Source organism: Argentina anserina, chromosome 3, assembly GCF_933775445.1.
Source record: "Argentina anserina chromosome 3, drPotAnse1.1, whole genome shotgun sequence".
NCBI lineage: Eukaryota > Viridiplantae > Streptophyta > Magnoliopsida > Rosales > Rosaceae > Argentina > Argentina anserina.
The window spans coordinates 5,621,154-5,643,322 of NC_065874.1; the positions used below are offsets into that span (position 1 = coordinate 5,621,154).

General features: G+C 37.0%; 2 protein-coding genes across 2 annotated transcripts; both read right to left on the bottom strand.

Annotated features, from left to right (window-relative positions):
* Positions 1-959: 959 nt before the first annotated feature.
* LOC126786178 (putative wall-associated receptor kinase-like 16) lies at positions 960-4,201 on the bottom strand. The gene is made up of 3 exons (XM_050511928.1): positions 3,263-4,201; positions 2,884-3,072; positions 960-2,350 (listed from the first exon to the last, which is right to left on the bottom strand). Exons 1-3 carry the CDS (start codon positions 4,194-4,196, stop codon positions 1,134-1,136), a joined length of 2,340 nt encoding a protein of 779 aa, XP_050367885.1. The 5' UTR covers positions 4,197-4,201; the 3' UTR covers positions 960-1,133.
* A 5,838-nt stretch (positions 4,202-10,039) lies between these two features.
* On the bottom strand, positions 10,040-13,400 carry LOC126786177 (wall-associated receptor kinase 5-like). Its single transcript, XM_050511927.1, has 3 exons — positions 12,366-13,400; positions 12,038-12,211; positions 10,040-11,524 (listed from the first exon to the last, which is right to left on the bottom strand). Exons 1-3 carry the CDS (start codon positions 13,321-13,323, stop codon positions 10,290-10,292), a joined length of 2,367 nt encoding a protein of 788 aa, XP_050367884.1. The 5' UTR covers positions 13,324-13,400; the 3' UTR covers positions 10,040-10,289.
* Between the last annotated feature and the right edge of the window lie 8,769 nt (positions 13,401-22,169).

Here is a 22,169-nt window from a genome sequence, read left to right on the forward strand (position 1 = left end):
AAGGCAAAAATAATTTAAGAAAAAAAATGAATACCTTACCATGAGGAACACTTTAACATATCTTCGAATTCAAAGCTTTTCTTTTCTCTATATATCTTTCTTCAACTATCATTAGGAGATATAGGCAAAAACTAACAATTGGCCTCGTTGAGAAAGTATGAAAATTCCTCAAGAGATTCTTAAAAAAAAAAACTACATATATATAAGAGAATTAAGAATTGTAATTTTGTATTAGGAATGAAATAGTTATGTAATGAGTGTGGCTTTAGTTTAAAAGGGTGCCTCTAATATTGGGTTTATTCCTAATTTTCTCTAAATAAATACAAGTTGTGAGGAAACAGGGGTAGCCAAACACTCAGGTATTGCTTCTCTTATGATTAGAGCTACAAGTTTATGAATTTTAATCATTGACTTCTAGATAGTCACAATTTAATATTTAGGTAATGAAAATAATATAAATAAATGTATGGCAGCATCTCATTGAACATTCATCGGTTGACTGGGCCAAAACAAAAGAAATAAGGAAGAACATATCCAGTAGTCTTATATTAGAGTTACACCTTCAGGTTTTACTGCATTAAAGAAACGCCATGTAATATAATTGGAGAAATGTTATTTCCTCTGTGTAGTTTGAAACTTTCAAACACCTATCTTATGAAAGATGTACTAGTTGAACCTGCTAGTCTTGTCAACAGAAATTAACATGCCTAACATAAATCTTTTTATAACTGGTTTTGATTTTCAGCTGTGTTTTCCTTCCAATTATATCTTCTTTATATGGATTTTTGTATCTATATATACAATAAGTAGATCAATTCGATGAATTACTTCATCCATTTTTCATTTTAACTTAATTCTATGACGGTAGAAAATTAGCCTATTAATAATTTACATATCCACAAATGGACCATAGAGTAAAATTCATAAACATTTAGAGATCAACTCTAACATTTGTATGATGTATACACATAAAACCACACCTGATTTACATATATTTGAAAGTAACCGTATGCTTACATACACTTATTTATGAAGCTTCACTACTAAAAATGAAACAAAGATTGCAACCATCCATAAAAAAAACATGCATTACATGGTACTAACTACTAAATCACAAGGAACATGCCAACTTACTATCTTCCATCACCATGTGGCATCAACATCTGGATTTGCATGCTGTCATACCCAGTAGTTGTACCAGTAACACTTAAACCACTAGAATTGCGATCAGATCCTCTAACATCCATAACATAACTGTCTGAAACAGGTGACCCGAGCAAGTACTCATTCTCCTCTGGACAGAATTTAGCATCCTTTCCCCACGGATGCTTGGCCATAACTGCCATCCCCTCGAGCTCCATGGCAACTTCCTTCATGGTAGGCCTTTCCTCCCCTTTAACACTTAAACATCTTTTTGCGAGTTTGGCCACGCTTACTACTGCCACAATGTTTCCCTCATTCACTATGGCATCATCAAGAATATCTTTTAAGCAATCTTCATCCATGGAAGAAACAAAGATGCTTGCTAAACATTTATCATTAGCTAGGGCCTTTTGGCTTGTTAGTAGCTCCACTAGGACAACTCCAAAGCTGTAGACGTCACTTTTTTCTGTTAGTTGGTTTGACTGCAAGTACTCTGGGTCTAGGTATCCAAATGTCCCAAGCACTAAAGTTTGTATTTCAGCTTGACCTAGAGGAACCAACCTTGAAGCTCCAAAGTCCGACACTTTTGCCGTGTAGTTATCATCTAGGAGTATATTTGCTGTTTTCACATCTCGATGTATAATTGGCATTGAAGTTGAGTAGTGTAAGTATGCTAGTGACCCCGCTGTTTCAACAGCTATCTTCATTCGTAGTTCAAATGGCAGTGATGATCTTTTCTTATGAATGTGCTCATATAGAGTGCCATGGCTGACAAACTCGTATACTAGTAAAGGCACTGCTGTTTCTAAACAACAACCAAGTAGCTTCACTACATTTCTGTGGTTGATTTGGGAAAGAACAATCACCTCGTTAACAAACTGTTCACTCTGGGTCGAGTTTCCTCCTTTGGACTTCTTTATGGCAACCACTTTGTCATCTGGTAGTATTCCTTTGTAAACTGTTCCGTAGCCTCCTTCTCCAAGGACTCTGCTTTCATGGTAATTGTTTGTTGCCGTCTCTAATTCTTCTGCGGTGAATATTTTTGTTGTTTCCACTGACCCTCCATGGTTAGCAAGTTTCTGTAGTAACAATAAGCCACCATTCTCTTTAAAGTACTTTTCTTTCAGTTTCATGAACTTTCTTTTCTTCATTCTGCAACATATCCATGTAATCGCAACAAACAGAACCAAGCAGCCCCCAGTTACACCTGCACATATATATTTGGTTACCAACAATCAATAATGGAGGTTATTGAAGCAAAACAGATTGGCGTCTAATGGCCTCTAGGGAGATTTGCTATAGCTAGGGAGCACGCAATAGAGGTCTTTAGGTATATTGGTTTGTTTCTTCATAGTTTATGAACTTTTTTTTGGATAAATCAACTCTTTTTTTTTTTAAATCAGGACCATGCATTATATCCCTACTTGCACTAAGCTTCTAAATGTTGGTACCATAAGCAGGGAAAAATATATGTAGGTGAAAGCTTTTTCCAATATGCATACGATGCAATCAAATCACCTTTTTTTTTAATCACCTCAAGTTAAGGCATATTCTTTCTAATTCGTTTTGATTTCTGCATTGTAAGAAATATATATGAGATTCCAGTCTGGGTCAATTTAGCTGAAGGTACATTAATATTTTGTGTGTATAATTGATAATTGTTTAATAAACAAAATTTGGTTTTGATTTTTAGGCTATGATCAAAAGATGCATGCAGCGTGCTATTATAGAAGTACATACTCAATGATACAGTAAGCAGGAGCGTGGTCTTTTGATTTTTGGCGTCCTTGGGGATCTCCTGAATACAAATTTGATGGTTCGTTCCATTGTTTCTGTACCCTTTGTCACACAAACAAGAGTAACTTCCAGCAGGTGAATTTTCACAAATTCCATTCGTGCAGGGTTTTGAAACCTTGCACTCATCAATATCTGAAAGAAAACAGGGATAACGCATTTTTAATAACAAATCAGATCACATTCAAAATCGGAGCTTTAATTTCCGGCTGGCTGCAGCAACTGAATCAGAGACACAAACACAAAGACAAGCACAGACCCTCAAACAGATTAAATAATAAATTCAAACACACATTTACTATATATTGTTTTCTGCATACTTCACCTTGGCAACCAAGAGGCAGGTATGGGTTCCCTTGGTAACCCGGCTCGCAGTGGCAAATATAACCAGATAGCTCATCGCTGATGGTCCGATCGACACACTTGCTATGTGCCTTACATGCATAATCATCTTTTTTCTCAGCTTCATCACATGTGCCTTTCCCAATTTCCCAATTGAGAATCATGGGAAGCTCTTCAGTTTCGGAAAGTTCCTTAAAACTTGTGTTGGGGGAATAGGTAAACTTGCCTTCTTCAACGATGAACGCATAGCTGCAGTCATTGAAGTCCAGTACGTATGTGTGATTATAATAGCTATCCAATCCGACAGTGTAGTTCTTAAGTCCGCTAGGGATGTTAGCTTCGCAACACCCAACCCCGGAGCAAGACGTTCCAACGCTGTCAAAGTCGTCACATATGGACATGCATCCAGTCATCAACCTCTCTTCGTTTGCACGGTAACCTCTGAAAACTGCACTAGTGTCGCAACCAACGGCAATGAACTTGTTCCTAGTATGAGAGACGGTGAAAGGAGGCACGCCGAGCACTGGTTTGTTGTACTTGTTCTCACCCTGGCTGTCATAGCAATCGTAGGCTACGTATTGCGTTATTTGCATCTCACCATCATCCAGGTATATGTTGTTGATAGCGATGGGACCACCCTGCCACATTGCTGTAGGGGGTTCAGTGGATGTGTTACAATCGACATAAAAAGCTTTTGTCATGTAACAACCAGGCTCTATGCCGAATGGATATGGAATGGTGAGATTGCCACAGTGATCAGTGCAGTCAGGCTTGGCTTGAGGCAAACTGGCTTCTGCTGCTAATGCTTCTTTCGTCGCGGTCGCAAATGCAAAGAGAACCAGTACCACCACTAGTACGAATTGCATGCTTAGTGATCTGCTTGCCCCGAGTGAATTAGTACTTGAACTGAGAGCCATAAACTGTATGTCTTACGAATGATGAGTGTTTCAAACCTCGCTTTTTGTAGACAGATATATAGAAGGTAGAATTGGTGAGACTCAAAATGTCTTGGTCGTCCTCTTACTGGCTTCGGCCACACTTGGTATTAGTTTAGAGCTTTCGATGCAAGCAGCGAGTATGGAATCAAGTCAAGCACAAGTTGTGATCGAGGTCAATCGTTTTTAAGGCTAGAAAACAAAAGCTCAAATTTGGCCTTATTATGACTTCTAGATTACAGCAATTTGATCGAATTTGGCCTTTGAATTTTCCTGTTTACACATACCACCTTAGCTTTACTGACGGGTTATGAGTAAATTGACCCAAAATTTCGGATGTGCATTAATGCAATACAATTTCTTTTTTTCATTGATTAATTTATTAATTTATGCCACTAACTACAGTAATATAGATTAGTGACAAATCGTGTTACGTCATAGCTGATGGTCACGGTGACAAGTTGAAGAAGTAGTTATATGAAACAATCTTGCCCGTGTCATAGCTCAGGACTGGTTCTTCGAGTTCGAATGCCCGTGTCATTGTTACAATCTTGCCCTCTATAGCTCAATATTCGCAATTCCCCAGCGTCTATGGATATGTCAGTAACAATGGTATCTGAGGTCGCCAAGTAAGCTGTTGGGGGTTGGCCCTGTTGGGTTCCTTGGCTACAGTTGATGTAAAACCAGTGGCGGACCTAGGTGCATGGTATGGTGGACTCAAGTCCACCCACATTTTGGGCAAAAAAAAATCTTTATATATATATATTAGAATAGGGCTTCTACATTAGTAATGTTACTAATGATCTTATGTTATCCACAAAAAGAGTCTCACTCTTTCTAGTTGATCACGATAGTGCCTACAACAATGACAGACTAACGAACTTATCACTCTTTCTCTCTGCTTCAATCTCGTTCTCTTTATCATTTGTAGTTCGTCTTATTGAGTTTTTTCAATTTTGAGACCCAATTTAAATGTAATTAATTAAATTTTTAATTTTAAATATTGGAGTTAAAGACTTAAGATAAGATAATATCTACATTACCTTATTCATTAGTTTATTTATGTGTATATAGCAGCGCGTGTAATATGATCTAGTAGAAGATTAAAGATTTATCGAACCGTTTAATTAACTCTTGTATTTTTTTTGCATATGAGGGATTAACTCTTACATCCTACTCTGATTAGGTCTATCTTTCTTTGTTTCAATTAATGTTGTTTGGCACCGCCGCGAATTTTTTCGTTACAAATTCAAGTCCACCCATTGTTGGATTCCTAGGTCCGCCACTGTGTAAAACCTATGTGTCAGGTTGCAACCCGACTTCATGCCAAATGGATATGGAATTGTGAGATCACCGCACTTGTCTGGGGCAGCCAGGCAGAGCTTGAGAAGGAGCTGATGTTGTCGTTGTAGTACTAGACGCTGATAATAGGAGAAGTGTCACGACCCCGAAATTCGAATTCGAAGTCATGAAAATTCTAAAACAATCTCAATAAATCGAAATCATCTTATCGTCACAGTGTATCATTACTGAGTTCATAAAACATCTCAGTTGAATTGATTATTACAAAACTAATTTATAATTCAAATATTATATCAAATGGAATGTAAAATCCTCTCAATCCTCACCACAAAATAGAATAAAGAAACTTCGAAGTCTTCAGAGTAGTCCGTCAATTCTGCTAATTCACACATGCGGAACTATTCCCTACACCATCGAATAGGTGCACCGGATTACAAACACAAACCCGGTAAGTTTTGGAGCTCGTATGAGTAAAACAACAATATGACATGCATAGTAATACAAGAGTAAATACTAAAAACATTCAATTATAAATGTACTCATGAGTCACATGACGGCCTATCTAGTTGTCCAATAATATCTGAAAATATAAGTACTCATGAGAAATTAGGCAACCTATCAGTTTACCTAATTACATTTATAATACGGGTACTCATTAGACCCAGGTAGTCATATGTTACCCCTCATGCAGTACACCGCCGGACATTGGGCAACCCATCTGTTACCCAATATCCCAAAAATATGGGTACTCATAAGTTGGTAACCCATCTGTTACTCCTCATGCAGTACACTGGCAGACAGACTAGAGCTCTAACTGAATCGTAACTGTCGCCCGGTCAAGGCTAGGTTCCGACATGCCAAAACGTCCGAAGACAGAAAACGTTTTAACATAACTCAAATTAAAACCACGTACAATACATTCATCACATATTATTGCACAAAAGACAAATGATACATGTTTCAATAAAACAAATATCAGGGTTATAAATAAACGCATTTGAATAGGAATATGACAGTATATAATATAGCAACCCATATATATGTATCAATTTTTATCATTTATACACATACACAACCCACTATATCATATACATATCATATTTCGATCTTTTAAAATAAAAGTGTAATTATGAATCACCGCCAAGGGTAGACTCGTCATAGTGAGATTTACTCACCTTATTTTCCTGAGCGTAATTTCCACAATTCTGAAAGCAAATCCTTTACTTGTTTCGTCGATCACCTAGATTAGATAAGATGTGATTAGAAACGTTACGTAAAACCCCAAATGCCGAAACAGTACTAATGTTTCACTGTTCAGCAATTTTCAGTTTTTACGAAAATATTGTTCACGTAAATACTATTCACGTATTAATGCACAAGTACATACTGTTTACGTATTCATGTACACCAATGTATTATTCATAGTAAATATTGTCTCAGTAAATACTAATCACCGATTTATCTTTTAGAATTTACTTTTACAATTACTGTACGTAAATTACTGTACGTAAATTACTTTTACAATTACTGTACGTAAATTACTTTTACAATTACTGTATGTAAATTACTTTTACAATTAATGTACGTAAATTACTTTTACAATTACTGTACGTAAATTATTTTTTACATTTATCGTACAGAAATCACTTTTTACAAAAATTTACTGTTCGGAAAATACTATTCACGCGCCGCCGCACATGGCGGCGTGTGGAATTCACGCGCCCCCTCCGGCAGTTGCGCGTGGCGCTCACGCGCCGCCCACAGTGGCAGCGTGTGGGGTCCACGCGCCACTTCCAAAACGGGCGCGTAACTCACCCACCGCCGCCCAAAACCCTTCTTGTTTCTTTCTCTCTACCCTTCCACGGCCTAAGGCCGTCTCTAGCCCATCTCACCCTCCCTCACGCGCCGCCTAAGGCTGCGGTACTCACTATTTCTCCTCCTCCTCTGATTCTCCACAATTTCTCCACAAATCTTCCTATACTTCACACAATCACTCAAATCATTCAATTTAATGCATTTCCATACCTATGTGGAGCCCTAGAATGGTCGGAAGTCGCCGGAGGAGCTCGAGATGCCGGCGGGGTCGAAAACGAGCAGCGGCGAGGCGGCGACGCGATTTGAGCTCCAATCGCCTCGCAGGTGGCACCAGGGGTGAGAATCGGACGGCGGAGGAAGTCACAGTAGCCTCGGGTTGTCGCGTGGGCTTCACGGCGGCGAAGGAGGACGCGTCTTGCTCGGGGTTTACTGCGGTCGAGCTTGCGGAGGTCGTGGATGCGGCGGTGAGAGCCACGACGGCCGGTGAGGCGAGATAGCCGGCGACGAGGAGAGGAGAGGTGAGAGGGTCGGGAAGAGAGAGAGGAGAGGGTTGCGGGGTGAGAGAGAGAATGAGGGTTTTCGAGATTAGAAACCCTAGCTCCTAATAATTCTTTTTTATACCATTTTCCAAAATCGGAAACTAACTTCCATCGCTAATAATTTTCACGTACGACGTCCGATTAGAACGCGTGACGTGTCCACGAAATTGTATCAACGAGCTCTACAACTTTCGTGAAAGAAGTTTTCAGAAACGAGCGACGGAGTAAAAGGCAACTTCCGCGTCGCGGAAACGTAACGTTTTTTCCAATTTAGATTTCCGAAAACGATTCGGTTTGGATTTGACATCGTCATGCAGCGAAAAATACGCAATTTAATAAATTTACCAAGTTTATAAATTTTTAAGTAATCATACAAAATTAAACCTGAAAAATCGGATTATTACGAGAAGGGCCGCCGCTAATGGGAATTGCAAGGCCATGATTGGCATGCATGCAGTGACTTGTTTGTGGAAATGTGACTGAGAGGAGTATTGTATTGGTATCAAATGTTCATGTTGTTGATATATCCCCGGTCGGATTTGATAGTCGTATCCCGTGGGAATACTCTATACTCTAGCTAGCTTTATATTCTATCCAGACTGGGTCGTCCTGGGTCATTTCGTGGAAAATTATATAAACCCACGTACAAATTGAGACATATATATATATAAATAATTAATTGATCATGAGGGGATGGTTATGGTCATTCATTGACTATCAATATCACCAGTAATATTTCTGGGACTACCTTGCGACGTACCATGCATATATAAGCCATACAAACATGTAATGATCCAAGTAATGATAGAGACGACCGGAACAGAGGTCTCCCCCAAGGTCTTCCCCCAAATAATGATCCAAATCAAACCATATTACTATCGTACTATCTATGCGCCTTAATTATGATCGTCTCATTATAGATCATCAGCTAATTTAATTTAGGGGTAATTGATTCTGTTAGATAGACTTAAAAGAGGCTAGGCGAAAATTATGAATTTGAAGATTACTACATTATACACCTGATCGATGTAGTCTCGTAGTCGATACCCAAATCTCTTAACTTCTGACAAAAAGCCCTGATGTAATATACTCAAAACATATTTATATACTAGTACGGTATACTTGGAAATCATGATACATTTTTCATAATTCATATATACTCTCGCATGATCAGCTCGACATTGTTTCGACCATAGTTCAAATATTTGGGATTGTTTACGATGGCTCAAAGCCCACGGATTGTGCAATTATCGCTACACTTTATACTTACGAATAACAAAATACGCTGATTGATCAATCAGAGGTTGTCACGTCACATTAATGAAGCTCGTTGAGTCCTTGGCTTCATTTGAAAGTCAGTCTTTGGTGTGTTGTTGACTCTGGTAATGCTGACTCAGCCTCATACTCTACTCTCTACAATTTTGGTACATCTGTATTTTCATAAATATACAACTCGATCTTGACTTGCTTGCATTATGATACCAATCATACCAGAAATCACACGTCGTATGCAGTTTTATAGTTGATTGCAAGTTACGAATTCTTGCGCTGCAAATATATACCGACAAAGTCCAATTAAGGCCCAGTGATTTACTCGAAAATTTTAGTTTTTAATCAAGACCTCAGTTATTTACTAATTTTTTGTTCATGGTGATAAATATGTAATGGTGATCATGAGTAAGTGAGTAATAATGTTTGTATACCTAACCCCTTCAACAGTACCATTACTACTTAAACTTAATATTCTGGATGTTTGTATGATATTGATTTCTTGATCCAAGTGAGAAAGCACGAAAAATGTTTTTTTCTCGATGATGGGAAAGCAAGAAAAATGTTCATGTTCATATTAGCTAGTAATTTTTGGTGCAGATTACCCTTGTTTCAGCCTTATATGCCAAAACCCAAATTAGACGAAAGTTTGTTGGAAATGGTCCCGGCCCATACGTTACGTTTCATACAAGTTGATCAAGAATAATGACGTCGACGTTGATTTGTCGACCCTTTGCCTTACGTGATACTTCTTTAAAGATAATTAATTAAAATGATGATTATCTCCTTACCACTGAACTAGCTAGAGAAGTGTACAGTGGTCTCATTATATGTGGCAGTCATTTTTTATGCATTATACAGTAATATGAAAAAAATTAGTGTGCTTAAATTCTTTTATAATTCATGTGCAAAATTGAATACAAAGATGTCAACCAAATTTGACGAATTACAAACATTTTACACCTTCTAAAAAAAAACATTTTACACATCACAATTTCGCAAAAAGGAAAATTAACAACAGATGTAACTGTCGTTATATGCAATGTAGCAGTGTGAATACATCTTTTATTGAACAAAAGATATGGGCCACCGTCAAAGACATTAATCAAAAGTAGTAATGCAAATTAATTAAGAACGTACAATTGATGAACTATCTCCCACCGTCATAAGGCTTCATCATCTGGGATTGATCTTGCATGCTCTGGTCGTAATCTATGCTGGTGATAACTTCACCTTCATCACCACTAGCATCAACAGCGTAAGCGTTTGAGGGTGACACCGCAAGCAAATAATCGGTCTCTTTCGGAGAGGAGTTAGGCTTTCCACCAGGATGCTTTGCCATAACTGCCAGTATTGCCTCTAGCTCCGATGCCACTTCTTTCATGGTAGGCCTATCCCCTCCCTTCAAACTTAAACATCTTTTGGCGAGATGGGCCACTTGTTCAGCTATTTCAAAACTTCCCTCTTTGATTATTTCATGATCAAGAATCTGATCCAAGCGATTCTCTTCCACCGATATTATAAAACAGTTCGCTAGGTTTCTCTCTGCCTCCGGCTTGTTGTGAGAAATTGCCACTTGACTCGTTATCAGCTCGACGAGGACAACACCAAAACTGTAGACGTCGCTCTTCTCAGTGAGTGTGTTTGACTGGAGATATTCAGGGTCTAGGTAACCCAGAGTACCTTGCACCAAAGTGGACAGCTGATTTTGATCATCCGGGACCAATTTCGAAGCTCCAAAGTCTGACACTTTGGCTGTGTAATTTTCATCCAGTAGGATGTTAGTTGCCTTCACATCTCGGTGCACGATTTGCGTGGAATGGTGGTAGTGCAAGTATGCTAGCGATCCGGCTGTTTCTGTTGCTATCTTCATTCGTAACCGAAAAGAAAGCGGACCCTTGTCGTTCTTTTTGTGAATGTGCTCATATAGTGTACCATTGCTAACGAACTCGTAAACTAAATAAGGCATTTGAGTCTGTAGGCAACAACCTAGGAGCCTCACCACATTTCTATGGTTGATTTGAGAAAGAATAATCACCTCATTAACGAACTGATTACTTTGGGTCATTGGGGCAGTACTCTTTGAAACCTTAATGGCAACTTCCTTTTTATCCGGCAATGTTCCTTTGTAAACTAATCCATACCCTCCTTCACCAATTTTTCCGCTGTCAGCAAAGTTGTTTGTGGCAATCTTAAGCTCTTGTTCCGTAAAGATTTTGGGTACTTGAGTTCCAGTGCTGGCGAGATCCTTCAGTCGTTGTTGTAACAAATGACCACCATTGTTTTCGAAGTACCTCTCTTTGAGTTGATTGAATCTTTTTCTTTTAATTCCGCAGTACATCCAAAATGATACAACAAGTATCACCACAAAGCTTAAACAGACACCTGCACATAATTATGATACAGCTCAATTCAACATTGTTAAGTTTTAACAAAGTAAAGTATATTTAACCCCCATCAACCACTTTTTTTTTTAATCATAAGCCATAAAGTTTGCTTGAATTACAACAGGAGCTGGAAAATAAAAGGCATCTTACTCCAAAGAACAAGCGTATTCAGCCAAAACAATGTAAAATATATTTAATTCCCATCAGCCAATTTAGATCCAAGTATACGGGATTATTAGTTATATTTAATCAAAACATATGTTATAATATTGCTCGTAGGAAAATTGATAAGTAAATCATGCACATATATATATATATATATATTATATATCTTGCTAGCCAGGTAGTGCACAACCGCACACAGTAAAATTTATGATATTGTTTTCTTCTAATATTGGGAGTTTCGACATTCTAACACAAGATCGTTCTTTTGTAATGTGTTGACCTAAACATGTACGTAACAAATAACCAATTTACTATATGATAAATGTTAATGACAGCAAATCCATACCTAACGAAATTTGGAGGGCAGTATTCTTTGAATTTCCCGTGATTTTGACACAAGCACTGTTGTAATCGCCGTTATTTGTTTGGCCTTTGGGGCATTTGCAAGTGTAATTTCCTACTAAGTTCTCGCATGTTGAAGTAGGATGGCAGACTGTTTTATTAGTACACTCATTAACATCTGAAATATCAAAAAAGAAATACAAACACATAATCTGTTAGAGACGCGTACGGATCAATCAGGTAAAAGATTATGTACGAACCCAAAGTATTAGTAACCACATATATATAGAGAATTAGAGATGATCCTAAATATGTTCGACAAAGATTCATACCTTCGCAACCATCAAGGATGTATGGGTTCCCTTGGTAACCTTTATTGCACAGGCAAAAGTATCCACCGGAAGTGCCGTTGACGCATTCACTATCTGCGGCCTTGCATGCATAAGAACTTTGAGTTTTAACGGCAGCTTCACAGTTGTCCTTACCAATTTCCCAGTTAACAACCACCGGAAGCTCCGGCGTTTTGCTGAGGCTGCTGCCGTCCAACATTTTAAAAGTAGCATTCCCGGCGAAGGTGAAATTGCGTTCATCCACAATGAAACCATAGCTGCAGGGGTAGTCTAGTGTCCACTGCGCTGAGTCTGCAAGGCCTGTACCGATTGTCCACACATCCAACGTGATATTGTGCAGTCCTCTATGGATGGAAGTTTGGGAACACCCGACGCCTGAGCAATTATTGGTCAACGGCCCAAGAAGATCTTGGCACAAGCTCACGCCACTTGTCCCCAATTTCTCGGTTTCTGTTGGCTCTGGTTCGGCTTCGCCAACAAAACCTTGATACAGTGATATCTTGTTACACCCGATGATAAAAACTCTGTTTTTATCTGAGAAGGTATAACCAGAAGAAAGGTTAAGCTGACTGTGTCTGTACAAAGATGAGTCGTATGAACCGTTGGGGTAGCAGTTTCGGGATGCTGGCAACATTACTTGCATCTCATTCACACCTACAGAAATGTCAGTGATACTTTGGTTAAGGATATCACCGTTCAAGAACTTGAGCAACGGTGGCGTGGTGGCCTGGTCACAGGTGACCTTGAATTGCTGTTCTTCTTGTCCCGGCACCTCCATGTAACAGCTAGGTTCTATGCCGAATGGATATGGAATTTCGACATCGCCGCAGTGCTTGGAGCAGGTTGTAGGCCTGGGCGCCTGAGCAGATGCTAGCGTTACTGCCACAATTAGCAAATAGAGTTGGATAGTAAGCATATGTATCCTACCATGTAAGGCCATGGCATTCAAGTATTGCGCAAGTGATTAGTTAAAGGGATAAACTCCAGATAAGTACTACTACAAATTGTGTGTCTTGTTTGATCTGAAAGTAAGTTGTATGTAGCAGCAATGTCACCCCCCAATGTATTTACATTTATAGTTCTCTTCCAGTCTTCCCATTGCATGTGCATGGTCTTTCTTTAATGTTGATTGGAATAAGAGTGTTATATTATTTTTATTTGAATAACATTCTTATGTTATTTTTCTTTGGGGAAATTGTAATGAAATTTAGTGTGAAACTAAATTGTCAATGAATGGGAGCGGACATTAGCGTAGTTTACATTCTTAAAAAAATATGTGGTTATTGACACTTCATAGTCCTCTTTGTTCAACCCACAACCTAGTGATTTATTTTTGAAACGCAACCTAGTGATTTATTAATATAATACTCTAAAATTACTGTAATAGACAATAATTTATCAAATTTTTAATTCATTTTTATTTATTTCACAAAACACACATCTATTAAATAGTTAAAATTGAACCTAATGAACATATTCAAATCCTTATACTTATGTAATATTGTTAACTTAAAAGTGTGTTATTGTTTTTTATTGGGATTTGGACTTCAATGTGTTTGAATTTTTTTAGCTAATATTTTAATTTTAACTAAATTATACTATTGATATACGTAGTAGTATTGCAAGCTTTTTTCTTAATAGAGATTTTCAAAATAAATCTAAAATAAAATGTGAACAAAGTAAGTTTAGAATCGAAAAAATTGTGTAATGTAAGAAGAGAATGTAGGGTAAAAAAACAAACTTAAAATTGAAGAAATTATGTTTGAGTTATTAAGAAAAGGGAAATTTAGGTATTATAATTAGATAAACAAAGTAATTTGAAAATAAAAAAAGATATATATGGATGAAGAGAGAATATGGGGTGAACAAAATAAATTGTGGGGTGGCAATAACCTCACTCTTTAAAAAATATATATACCTAATCGCATAGAGGATTATATGGTAATTATATTACAAAGACTTTGTCTGTTGCTACTAATTAAAAGTCTTCCATAGATTACGTAAAAGTAGTAAAACTAAGGTAAGCACTGCTAGTGCGCCACAATATGACACCAGATTTAACATCATAATCTTAAGTGGTATACACTGTCACTATCTCATATCAGTAATTAAAATAATAATTAAATGTCATTTTAAATAAAAAGACAATCATATCCTTGTTAATCCAACAGCTCTAGATCATTATAAAATTTATTTTTGTAGTTCTTTTTTAATTTTTTATCACGATAATGCTTCTAAAATATAATTAAAAATTTAATATTTATGAAAGTATTTTTGAAATATATATATATATATATATATATATATTTGTGTGTGTGCGCGCACAAAAAATATTTTCAATATTAAATTCATCTTATTAAATTATAGACGTATGTATCCTAAATAAATTTGTTAGAGTTTTTTCATATTTTTGTAATCTAATTAATAATTCGATAGAGGTAATTGTAGTACTATAGCCATTAATATAATTCGTACATGTAAATAAAATTTTAAAACTGAAAAGTCATGAATTAAATTTAAAAAATTTCTTGACATATTTAGTGACAGAAAAATAAGATATTTTTTTGTAAGATTCTTTATTAAGAGGATACACAAATTTAATGATCATTGATTAATTTAATTAGATAAAAACTTTTCGGTAAGATTCTTTTGTTTTGGTAATTAATTATTCCTTAATTATTTCTGAAATTATCTTTAATAAATAAAAGATAAAAAATTAAATTATTTATAAGGATTTAATTGTTTTTTATATATAAATGAAATTTTATAATATTTTAATTACTGGCATTGAATAGTGATGTGGCATGGCCTATAGGATTATGGCTCCAAATTTAACGTCATATTGTGGCGTTAAAACATTTTCTAACTAAGATATCGTGTTCGGCTTCACACACCCGGGATAGCGTCAATACTTCTTCATAGTCTTCAACTTGTGGATGGTTAATTTGGGATGAATCAAGCTAATTCCATCATACGGGGTTCAATAATCTTAAAATCTAAATTAATAAATACAAATAACACCGATATGTTTGTCACTTAATACGTACATACCTACCTTCTGAAGATTATTGTAGATTATCGTTTACATACCTAATGCTACTAGGGTTGAGTTGGTGGACGCATTTTTGTTTGAAGTAACAACAACTCGTGTGTTAATTAATTAGATTAATCGTACTCCAATCCAATATGTTCTTAAGACGGTGAATAATAAACAGGTACCGTACGTTGCATTTATACTAATGAGCCTTGTATTATCATTTTACAGAATAACCATTTTATGTAATTTTGTTAAAAACAAAGGATAAAATCAGCATATATAACACAAGTTGGTTGTATTTTGCACTGCTGGCTCTATTATAGTAACGAGTAGGCTAATTTATCAGACTTGTAATTTAGAATGGATTTGTCAATACAACTACAAATCTTTTTTTTAAGACTATTGAACCTAAATTATTGGCTCCAGAACCGTTGACTTCTTAATGTTATATATCTTAATTATTTATTTATTTTTAATGACAGGGAGTGATGAAAGAAGATGATGTCACTAAGTCTGAGAATGACAGAACTTACCTCGATCTGCTTTCATCATGCATATCTGGGGTTGAAGATTGTGGAGACAACTTCCCGAGTCGTCTGTGCTTCATCTGTTTCTTCCAATAATGTTGTTCCATCCCGTGTCACATGTTGCTCGAGGTCCTTTTCTATTATTTCCGGTTGGCAGAACCGTCGAACAATGGAACAAGTTGGTGAGGCAGGAATTAATTATACTCGATTAGCATAAGCGATGGTAATGCTTATTCTCTCTATAGGGATATTATTTTCCGTGCTAAACAAAGTCTTTCCTTTTTTTAATTCCAGCTGCGCACGCCAGCTACGTACAATAGTTTAATAGCCACCAGCTGACCCTTCATATGAACACTTGAAATCAAACAAAGAGTCTTCGTCGAAACCAGCGCAGATGCAAAAGGAGGCGCAAAAGCAGCATCTACGTACCGCCACTAGTGGGAGGCTTAATAGCTAATTTATTACCTTAGAATTTATTTTGGTGTCAATTTGCTAATCATATATTTTATTTAAGTCAATTTCCTACCTTAGTTTTCCATAATTAGCCAATTTGCTACCCAAAGTATTAATTTGTCAATTTGCTACCCAATGTTTCTAAATTAGTTATATTGCTATCATTTTGTTATATCAAATTTCACTTCTCCCTAACAAGTGAATTAATTTGAAAATCCAAATAAACAAATTGATCAATCCTGAAAATCCTAGTGTTGTAAACTTTGCTTAAGGTTAGTAAATTGAAAAAATTAATACTTAGGTACAAATTAACAAGTTTTGTAAAGTTATGGTAGCAAATTAGCAAAAATAAAACTTACTATAGCAAATTGACACTAAGGTATATCTAGAGTAGCAAATTAGCAATTATGCCCTAGTGGAAAATATGACTTTTTTTATTTATCAAAGATTACTTCATTTACTAAAGAGGAAGTACAGTGAGTTTGGGATTGAAACCAACAGAAGGAACAATCCACTAGATTTCAACAAGAAACCTGTAAAGATACAACAAAACAAAGAAAACAGCATAAAAGAAAACACGAGAGTATGGCAGGAAAAAAAAAGATGAGAACATGACTGCAACCAGCCCTGCAGCTTGAACCCGAGCATGGGATTTTCGGCAATTAAGGCCTTTTACCGAAACCTCGGACAGTCCAAACCCGAAACTAGTGCATCCACACATGGTGGGAGAAGTTGCGACCGCCAACAAAAAAGGAGTGGTCGGCACCGAAGCCACCGGAGCACCAGGAGTGCTCCACCACTTCTAACGAAGGAAGCGCAGGGGATAAGGCCACAAAGGTAGGAAGGCCCACGAAGGGCGAGAATCAGTCGCTATCAAGTAAAATCACTGGAACTAGATCCAAACGCCGACTTTATTGGACAAACTAAAATAAAACCACACACAGCCCTGCAAATCAAAAAATTGATCGGTAGAACTACCCATGCCAAACCCAAATCTGGGTGATCTAGAGCAAGGAGATGGGAGCAGCCGACAAATCCCGAACACCAAAAACTTCGGCGATGAACTCAATATCAGAGATCTGAGGCAAAACGTTGTGTGAAACTGAAACAAAAAGGAAACAGAAAGGAAAACAACCTCTCCCAAAATGAGACGCAGTGGGGGAGCCGACTGCACTCGGCCGAGAGAGAAGAGGTGAGGAAATTTGGGTTGGAGGCTCTTGACGGTGGAGGCAGAGAGAAAACCCAGAGGGAAGTATTTGTTCTCGTTTTATAAAGAATGACTTAAGGGACGAAAAATAAGCAAGTAAAAGAATTCGTCTCTTTAAGTGAATCATATGCGATGAATTATGATGTGAATCCACTACTAGAAATATGGCCTGAGGGGACAATTTTTAAGTATCCCATTTGGTACCTACATATATAAGTCTCTATTGAGATATATCGACACTTAACACAAATGTGTCTTTTGAAGGAGTTCATATTGCTAACTTGGACATTTAATATATGTATCCCCAAATATAAGTGTGGGTTCCATAATTTCTCATACTACAAAGTAGAGAGCAACTACCATACATATGTATAAATACATTTCACCAATTGGGGACATTTTAGCTATATGTTCCCATTGCTTAACTTTTCTTTATTACCTTTGGCTCCCCCCTAAGTAAGGACTAAATTGCGAACTCTACATCAGAAAATTATAAAAATATCAAGATGATAAATAATCCAATCTCATTATTTTCTATTGAAATTTTAAAATATACAATAATACATCAACAATATTCATTATTACATTCACTCCCTAAAATAGGCTGATGTATAAACTATAAAGTAGAACTAGTTTAATTAAAGTTTAATTAAACTTCAACACTTGAATCACAACACTTCAGTCTTCATATATACTTGTTTTAACACTCTGACCTAGTAAGAAACACTTTCTTGCTGATTTATACAAAGCCTAGTAAGAAACATTACAAATTAGTTATACAACTGAACATATCTTTTATTAATGATTTCGTAGTGGAAGTTAAGTTTCCCAGCCTTCACATCTTAAATATACTGCAACCATAAGCCCATAAGAAAACTGTGACAGAAAATAATGTCTAGTAATTGAAAATATGTTGTAGATCACATCACTTGAAAAAAAACCATACCAATTTTAAAGTAACTACCATTGATGATAATAATAGACTCAAATGGTATATCATCAAGTGCAAACAATCTCGTAACTGAATATGTAAGCAGTTTAGTTTAGTGCCAGACATTTAGCAATAGTAACCCACATGCAACTCAAATATTAATATGTTTCTATATAGTTAAACCTCACATCATGAATTCCAATTACAAATATAGTGTATAGTATATGGAGAAGAATATAAGTGGAAGTCAAACCTCAACAAGGGTAGCCATCTTAAGCTTCTTGCATATCTTAATCATGTAACCAATATCAAGGTCGGGCAAATGAGCAGCAATCAAAAGAATAGCATTTGCACCTTTGGATCGAGCATAATAGAGTTCCAAGCATTAACAATAAATTCTTTGCACAATAGCGGACACTGCATATATTCTCTGTTAAACAATGTCACAACCCCGAAAATTCGAATAATAAAAATTCGATTTCGAAACCATGATTACTCTAAAACAATCTCAAATATATTGAAATCATCTTATCATAACAGTGTATCAAAATTGAGTCCACATCATGACTCAGTTGACTTGAATAATACACAACCAATGGAAATGTGAAATTCACTCAATCCTCACCACTAACAGCAGAAAGAAATCTTCGATAATCTTACGAGAAAGCCCTCTAATTTTGTTAATCCACACATGCAGAACTATCCCCTACACTATCGAAGAGGTGCACCGGGATTGTAAACACAAATCTGGTAAGTTTTGCAGCTTGTATGAGTAAACCATGTAATAACCCGATTTTTCGGATCGATGTTTGGTTTGATTTCAATTCTATAAAATTGTGAAATTCATTTAAAATGAATTTGGTTGTTTGCAACATTACGAAACAAGAACGGAAACGTTCTCGGAACGTTTATTTAGAAAAAACGTTACGTTTCCGCGACGTGAATATTGACTTTTATTCCGTCGCGCGCTTGCAAAAACTTCCTTCATGGAAGTTGTAGAGCTCGTCGATACGAGTTTGAGGACACATCACACATTCAAATCAAACGTCGGATGTGAAAGTTATTAACGTCGGAAGTTAATTTCTGATTTTGGAAACGAGTATAAAAGGGCATTTTTGAGATTAGGGTTTCCATAATTGGAAAACCCTCTCTCTCTCCTCTCTCTCCGCCTCCCTCTCCCTCTCACCCGAACTTCTCTCTCTCTCTCTCTCTCTCTCTCTCTCTCTCTCTCTCTCTCTCTCTCTCTCTCTCTCTCTCTCTCTCTCTCTCTCTCTCTCGGCTCTCACCGCCGATCTCCCTCCTCCGCGGGACGTGTCTCTCACCGCCGGTCCAGGGAGGTTCGCACGGACGTCCGCAGCAACCCACGAGCTCACCACCCCGTGCCTCGCCCCGTGACGCCGCACGAACGTCACCAAGATCCTGCAATCCTCCGTCGGCATCTCAAGCTCTCCGGCGACGACCCGATGGTCTAAAAGCTCGATTGAGGTGAGGGTTAGCTTAATTAGGTTGTTGTGATGCTTGGTTGTTGATTTGTGGTTGTTTGGTTTGGTTTTGGAAGAGATCGGAGATCGGAGGAGGAGGGAGGATACTACCGCCTAGAGGCGGCGCGTGTGGGTGCGTGTGTTAGCTTAGGGGTGGTCTGAGACTGTAAGAGGGCGGAGGAGGAGGAGAGGAAGGTTTTGGGGGCGGTGGTGGCGTGTTACGCGCCGGCCTTAGGCTCGGCGCGTGGGCCCCACGCACTGCCACAGTGAGTGGCGCGTGTACCCCACGTGTGGCGGCGCGTGAAACAATAAATTTGTAAAAATTTATTTTTACGACGGTGAATGTAAAAAGTGATTTACGTACTGTAAATGTAAATTTATTTTACGTACGGTAAATGTAAATATAAATTACTTCAGTAAATATAAAAAGTAAATTCAGAAGGGTAAATCAGTAATCATTATTTACTGAGTCAGTATTTATATTTGAATAGTATGTATACGTATAGAAATATGTAAACAGTATGTATACGTACATGAATACGTAATTGATGTGTATTTGTACAGAAATACCTGAACAGTAATTTCGTAAAACCAGAAATTGTTGAACAGTAACTTATTATTACTATTTCGGCATTTAAGGTTTACGTAACGATTCTAAATTCGTTTCTTATCTTTTCAAGGTGATCGATAATTCAAAAAAGGGATTACATTCGGAATTGTGGAGAATACGCTCGAGATTATAAGGTGAGTAAAATCTCACACATTTACGAATCTACCATTGCGGAGATTCAAGATTATGCAGAATTTTAAAAAATGAAATATGACATGTATATGATATAATGGCATATATATATATAAATATATTTTTATAAATAGTAAATAGGTACATATATATATATATAGTTTGCTATATTATGTATTGTTATGATTTCGTTGTGTATATGTCATTTTGATGACGAGATTATATATCGAACATGTGATTTGATTTGTACAATATGACATGATGATTATTGTATGTGGTTTTAACATGGAGATTGTTAAAACGTTTTTGTCTTCGGACGTGATTTTATTTACGGACGTGTGATGTCTTCGGACGTGTTTTGTCTTCGGACGCGTTTTGTCTTCGGACGAGTTTTTGTCTTCGGACGTGATTGATGTCTTTGGACGAGTTTTGTCTTCGGACGTGTTTGGCATGTCGGAACCTAGCCTTTGGCCGGGCGAAAGTTACGATACAGTTAGAGCTCTAGCCTGTCTGCCGGGGTACTGCATATGAGGTAACAGATGAGTTATCGGCTTATGAGTACCCATATATTTTTGATATTGGATGACAAATGGTTGTCCAATATCGGCGGTGTACTACTTGAGGGGTAACAGAGGTGTACCAGCGCTCATGAGTACCCGTATTATAAATGCATTTGGGTAAACAGAGGGGTTGCCCAATTCTCATGAGTTCATATATTTTTCACATTATTAGATAACCAGATAGGCCGTCTAATTTGTCATGAGTGCATTTATATATGTTGATTTGTGGATTTTCGTATATATTGATATGCGAGTGGTATTTGTTATTTTACTTATACGAACTGTAAAACTTACCGGGTTTGTGTTTACAATCCCGGTGCACATATTCGATGGTGTAGGGGATAATTCCACAGGTGTCGATTAGTGGAAATCAAAGTACAACTTTGAAGATTCGAAGTCGTTCATTTTCCATTTTGTGGTGAGGATTTTTCTGTGGATTTGTGTGAGATTTTGTGAGGAGTATTACATTTTCATTGGATGTAATGTTGAATTATAATTTGGTTTGTAATAATTGGTTGTCTGAGTTGTAGTGTGAACTCAGTAATGATCCATTGAGACATTAAAACGATTTCGATTTATTGAGATTTGTTTTAGCGTTTTTCATGACTTCGAAATTAGAATTTCATACTCGAAATTTCGGGGTCGTAACAAACCAACAGTATAAGACACATAGTATACAAGAGAAAAATACTGAAAACATTTAATTATAAATGTACTCATGAGTCATAGGACTGCGTATCTGGTTGTCCAATAATATCTGAAAATATAACTGCTCATGAGAAATCGGGCAATCCATCTGTTTACCCAAATACATTTATAATACGGGTACTCATTTGTTACTCCTCATG

Bases quoted from the DNA above. Each gene is read 5' to 3' on its own strand.
- LOC126786178 (XM_050511928.1), bottom strand. From the start codon at position 4,196: ATGGCTCTCAGTTCAAGTACTAATTCACTCGGGGCAAGCAGATCACTA. The intron at 3,073-3,262 runs GTGAAGTATGCA...GTTTTCTTTCAG, and splicing joins CCTGCCTCTTGGTTGCCAAG to ATATTGATGAGTGCAAGGTT. The intron at 2,351-2,883 runs GTATGTACTTCT...ATATATGTGCAG, and splicing joins CCTGCTTACTGTATCATTGA to GTGTAACTGGGGGCTGCTTG.
- LOC126786177 (XM_050511927.1), bottom strand. From the start codon at position 13,323: ATGGCCTTACATGGTAGGATACATATGCTTACTATCCAACTCTATTTG. The intron at 12,212-12,365 runs GTATGAATCTTT...TTGATATTTCAG, and splicing joins CATCCTTGATGGTTGCGAAG to ATGTTAATGAGTGTACTAAT. The intron at 11,525-12,037 runs GTATGGATTTGC...AATTATGTGCAG, and splicing joins TGCCCTCCAAATTTCGTTAG to GTGTCTGTTTAAGCTTTGTG.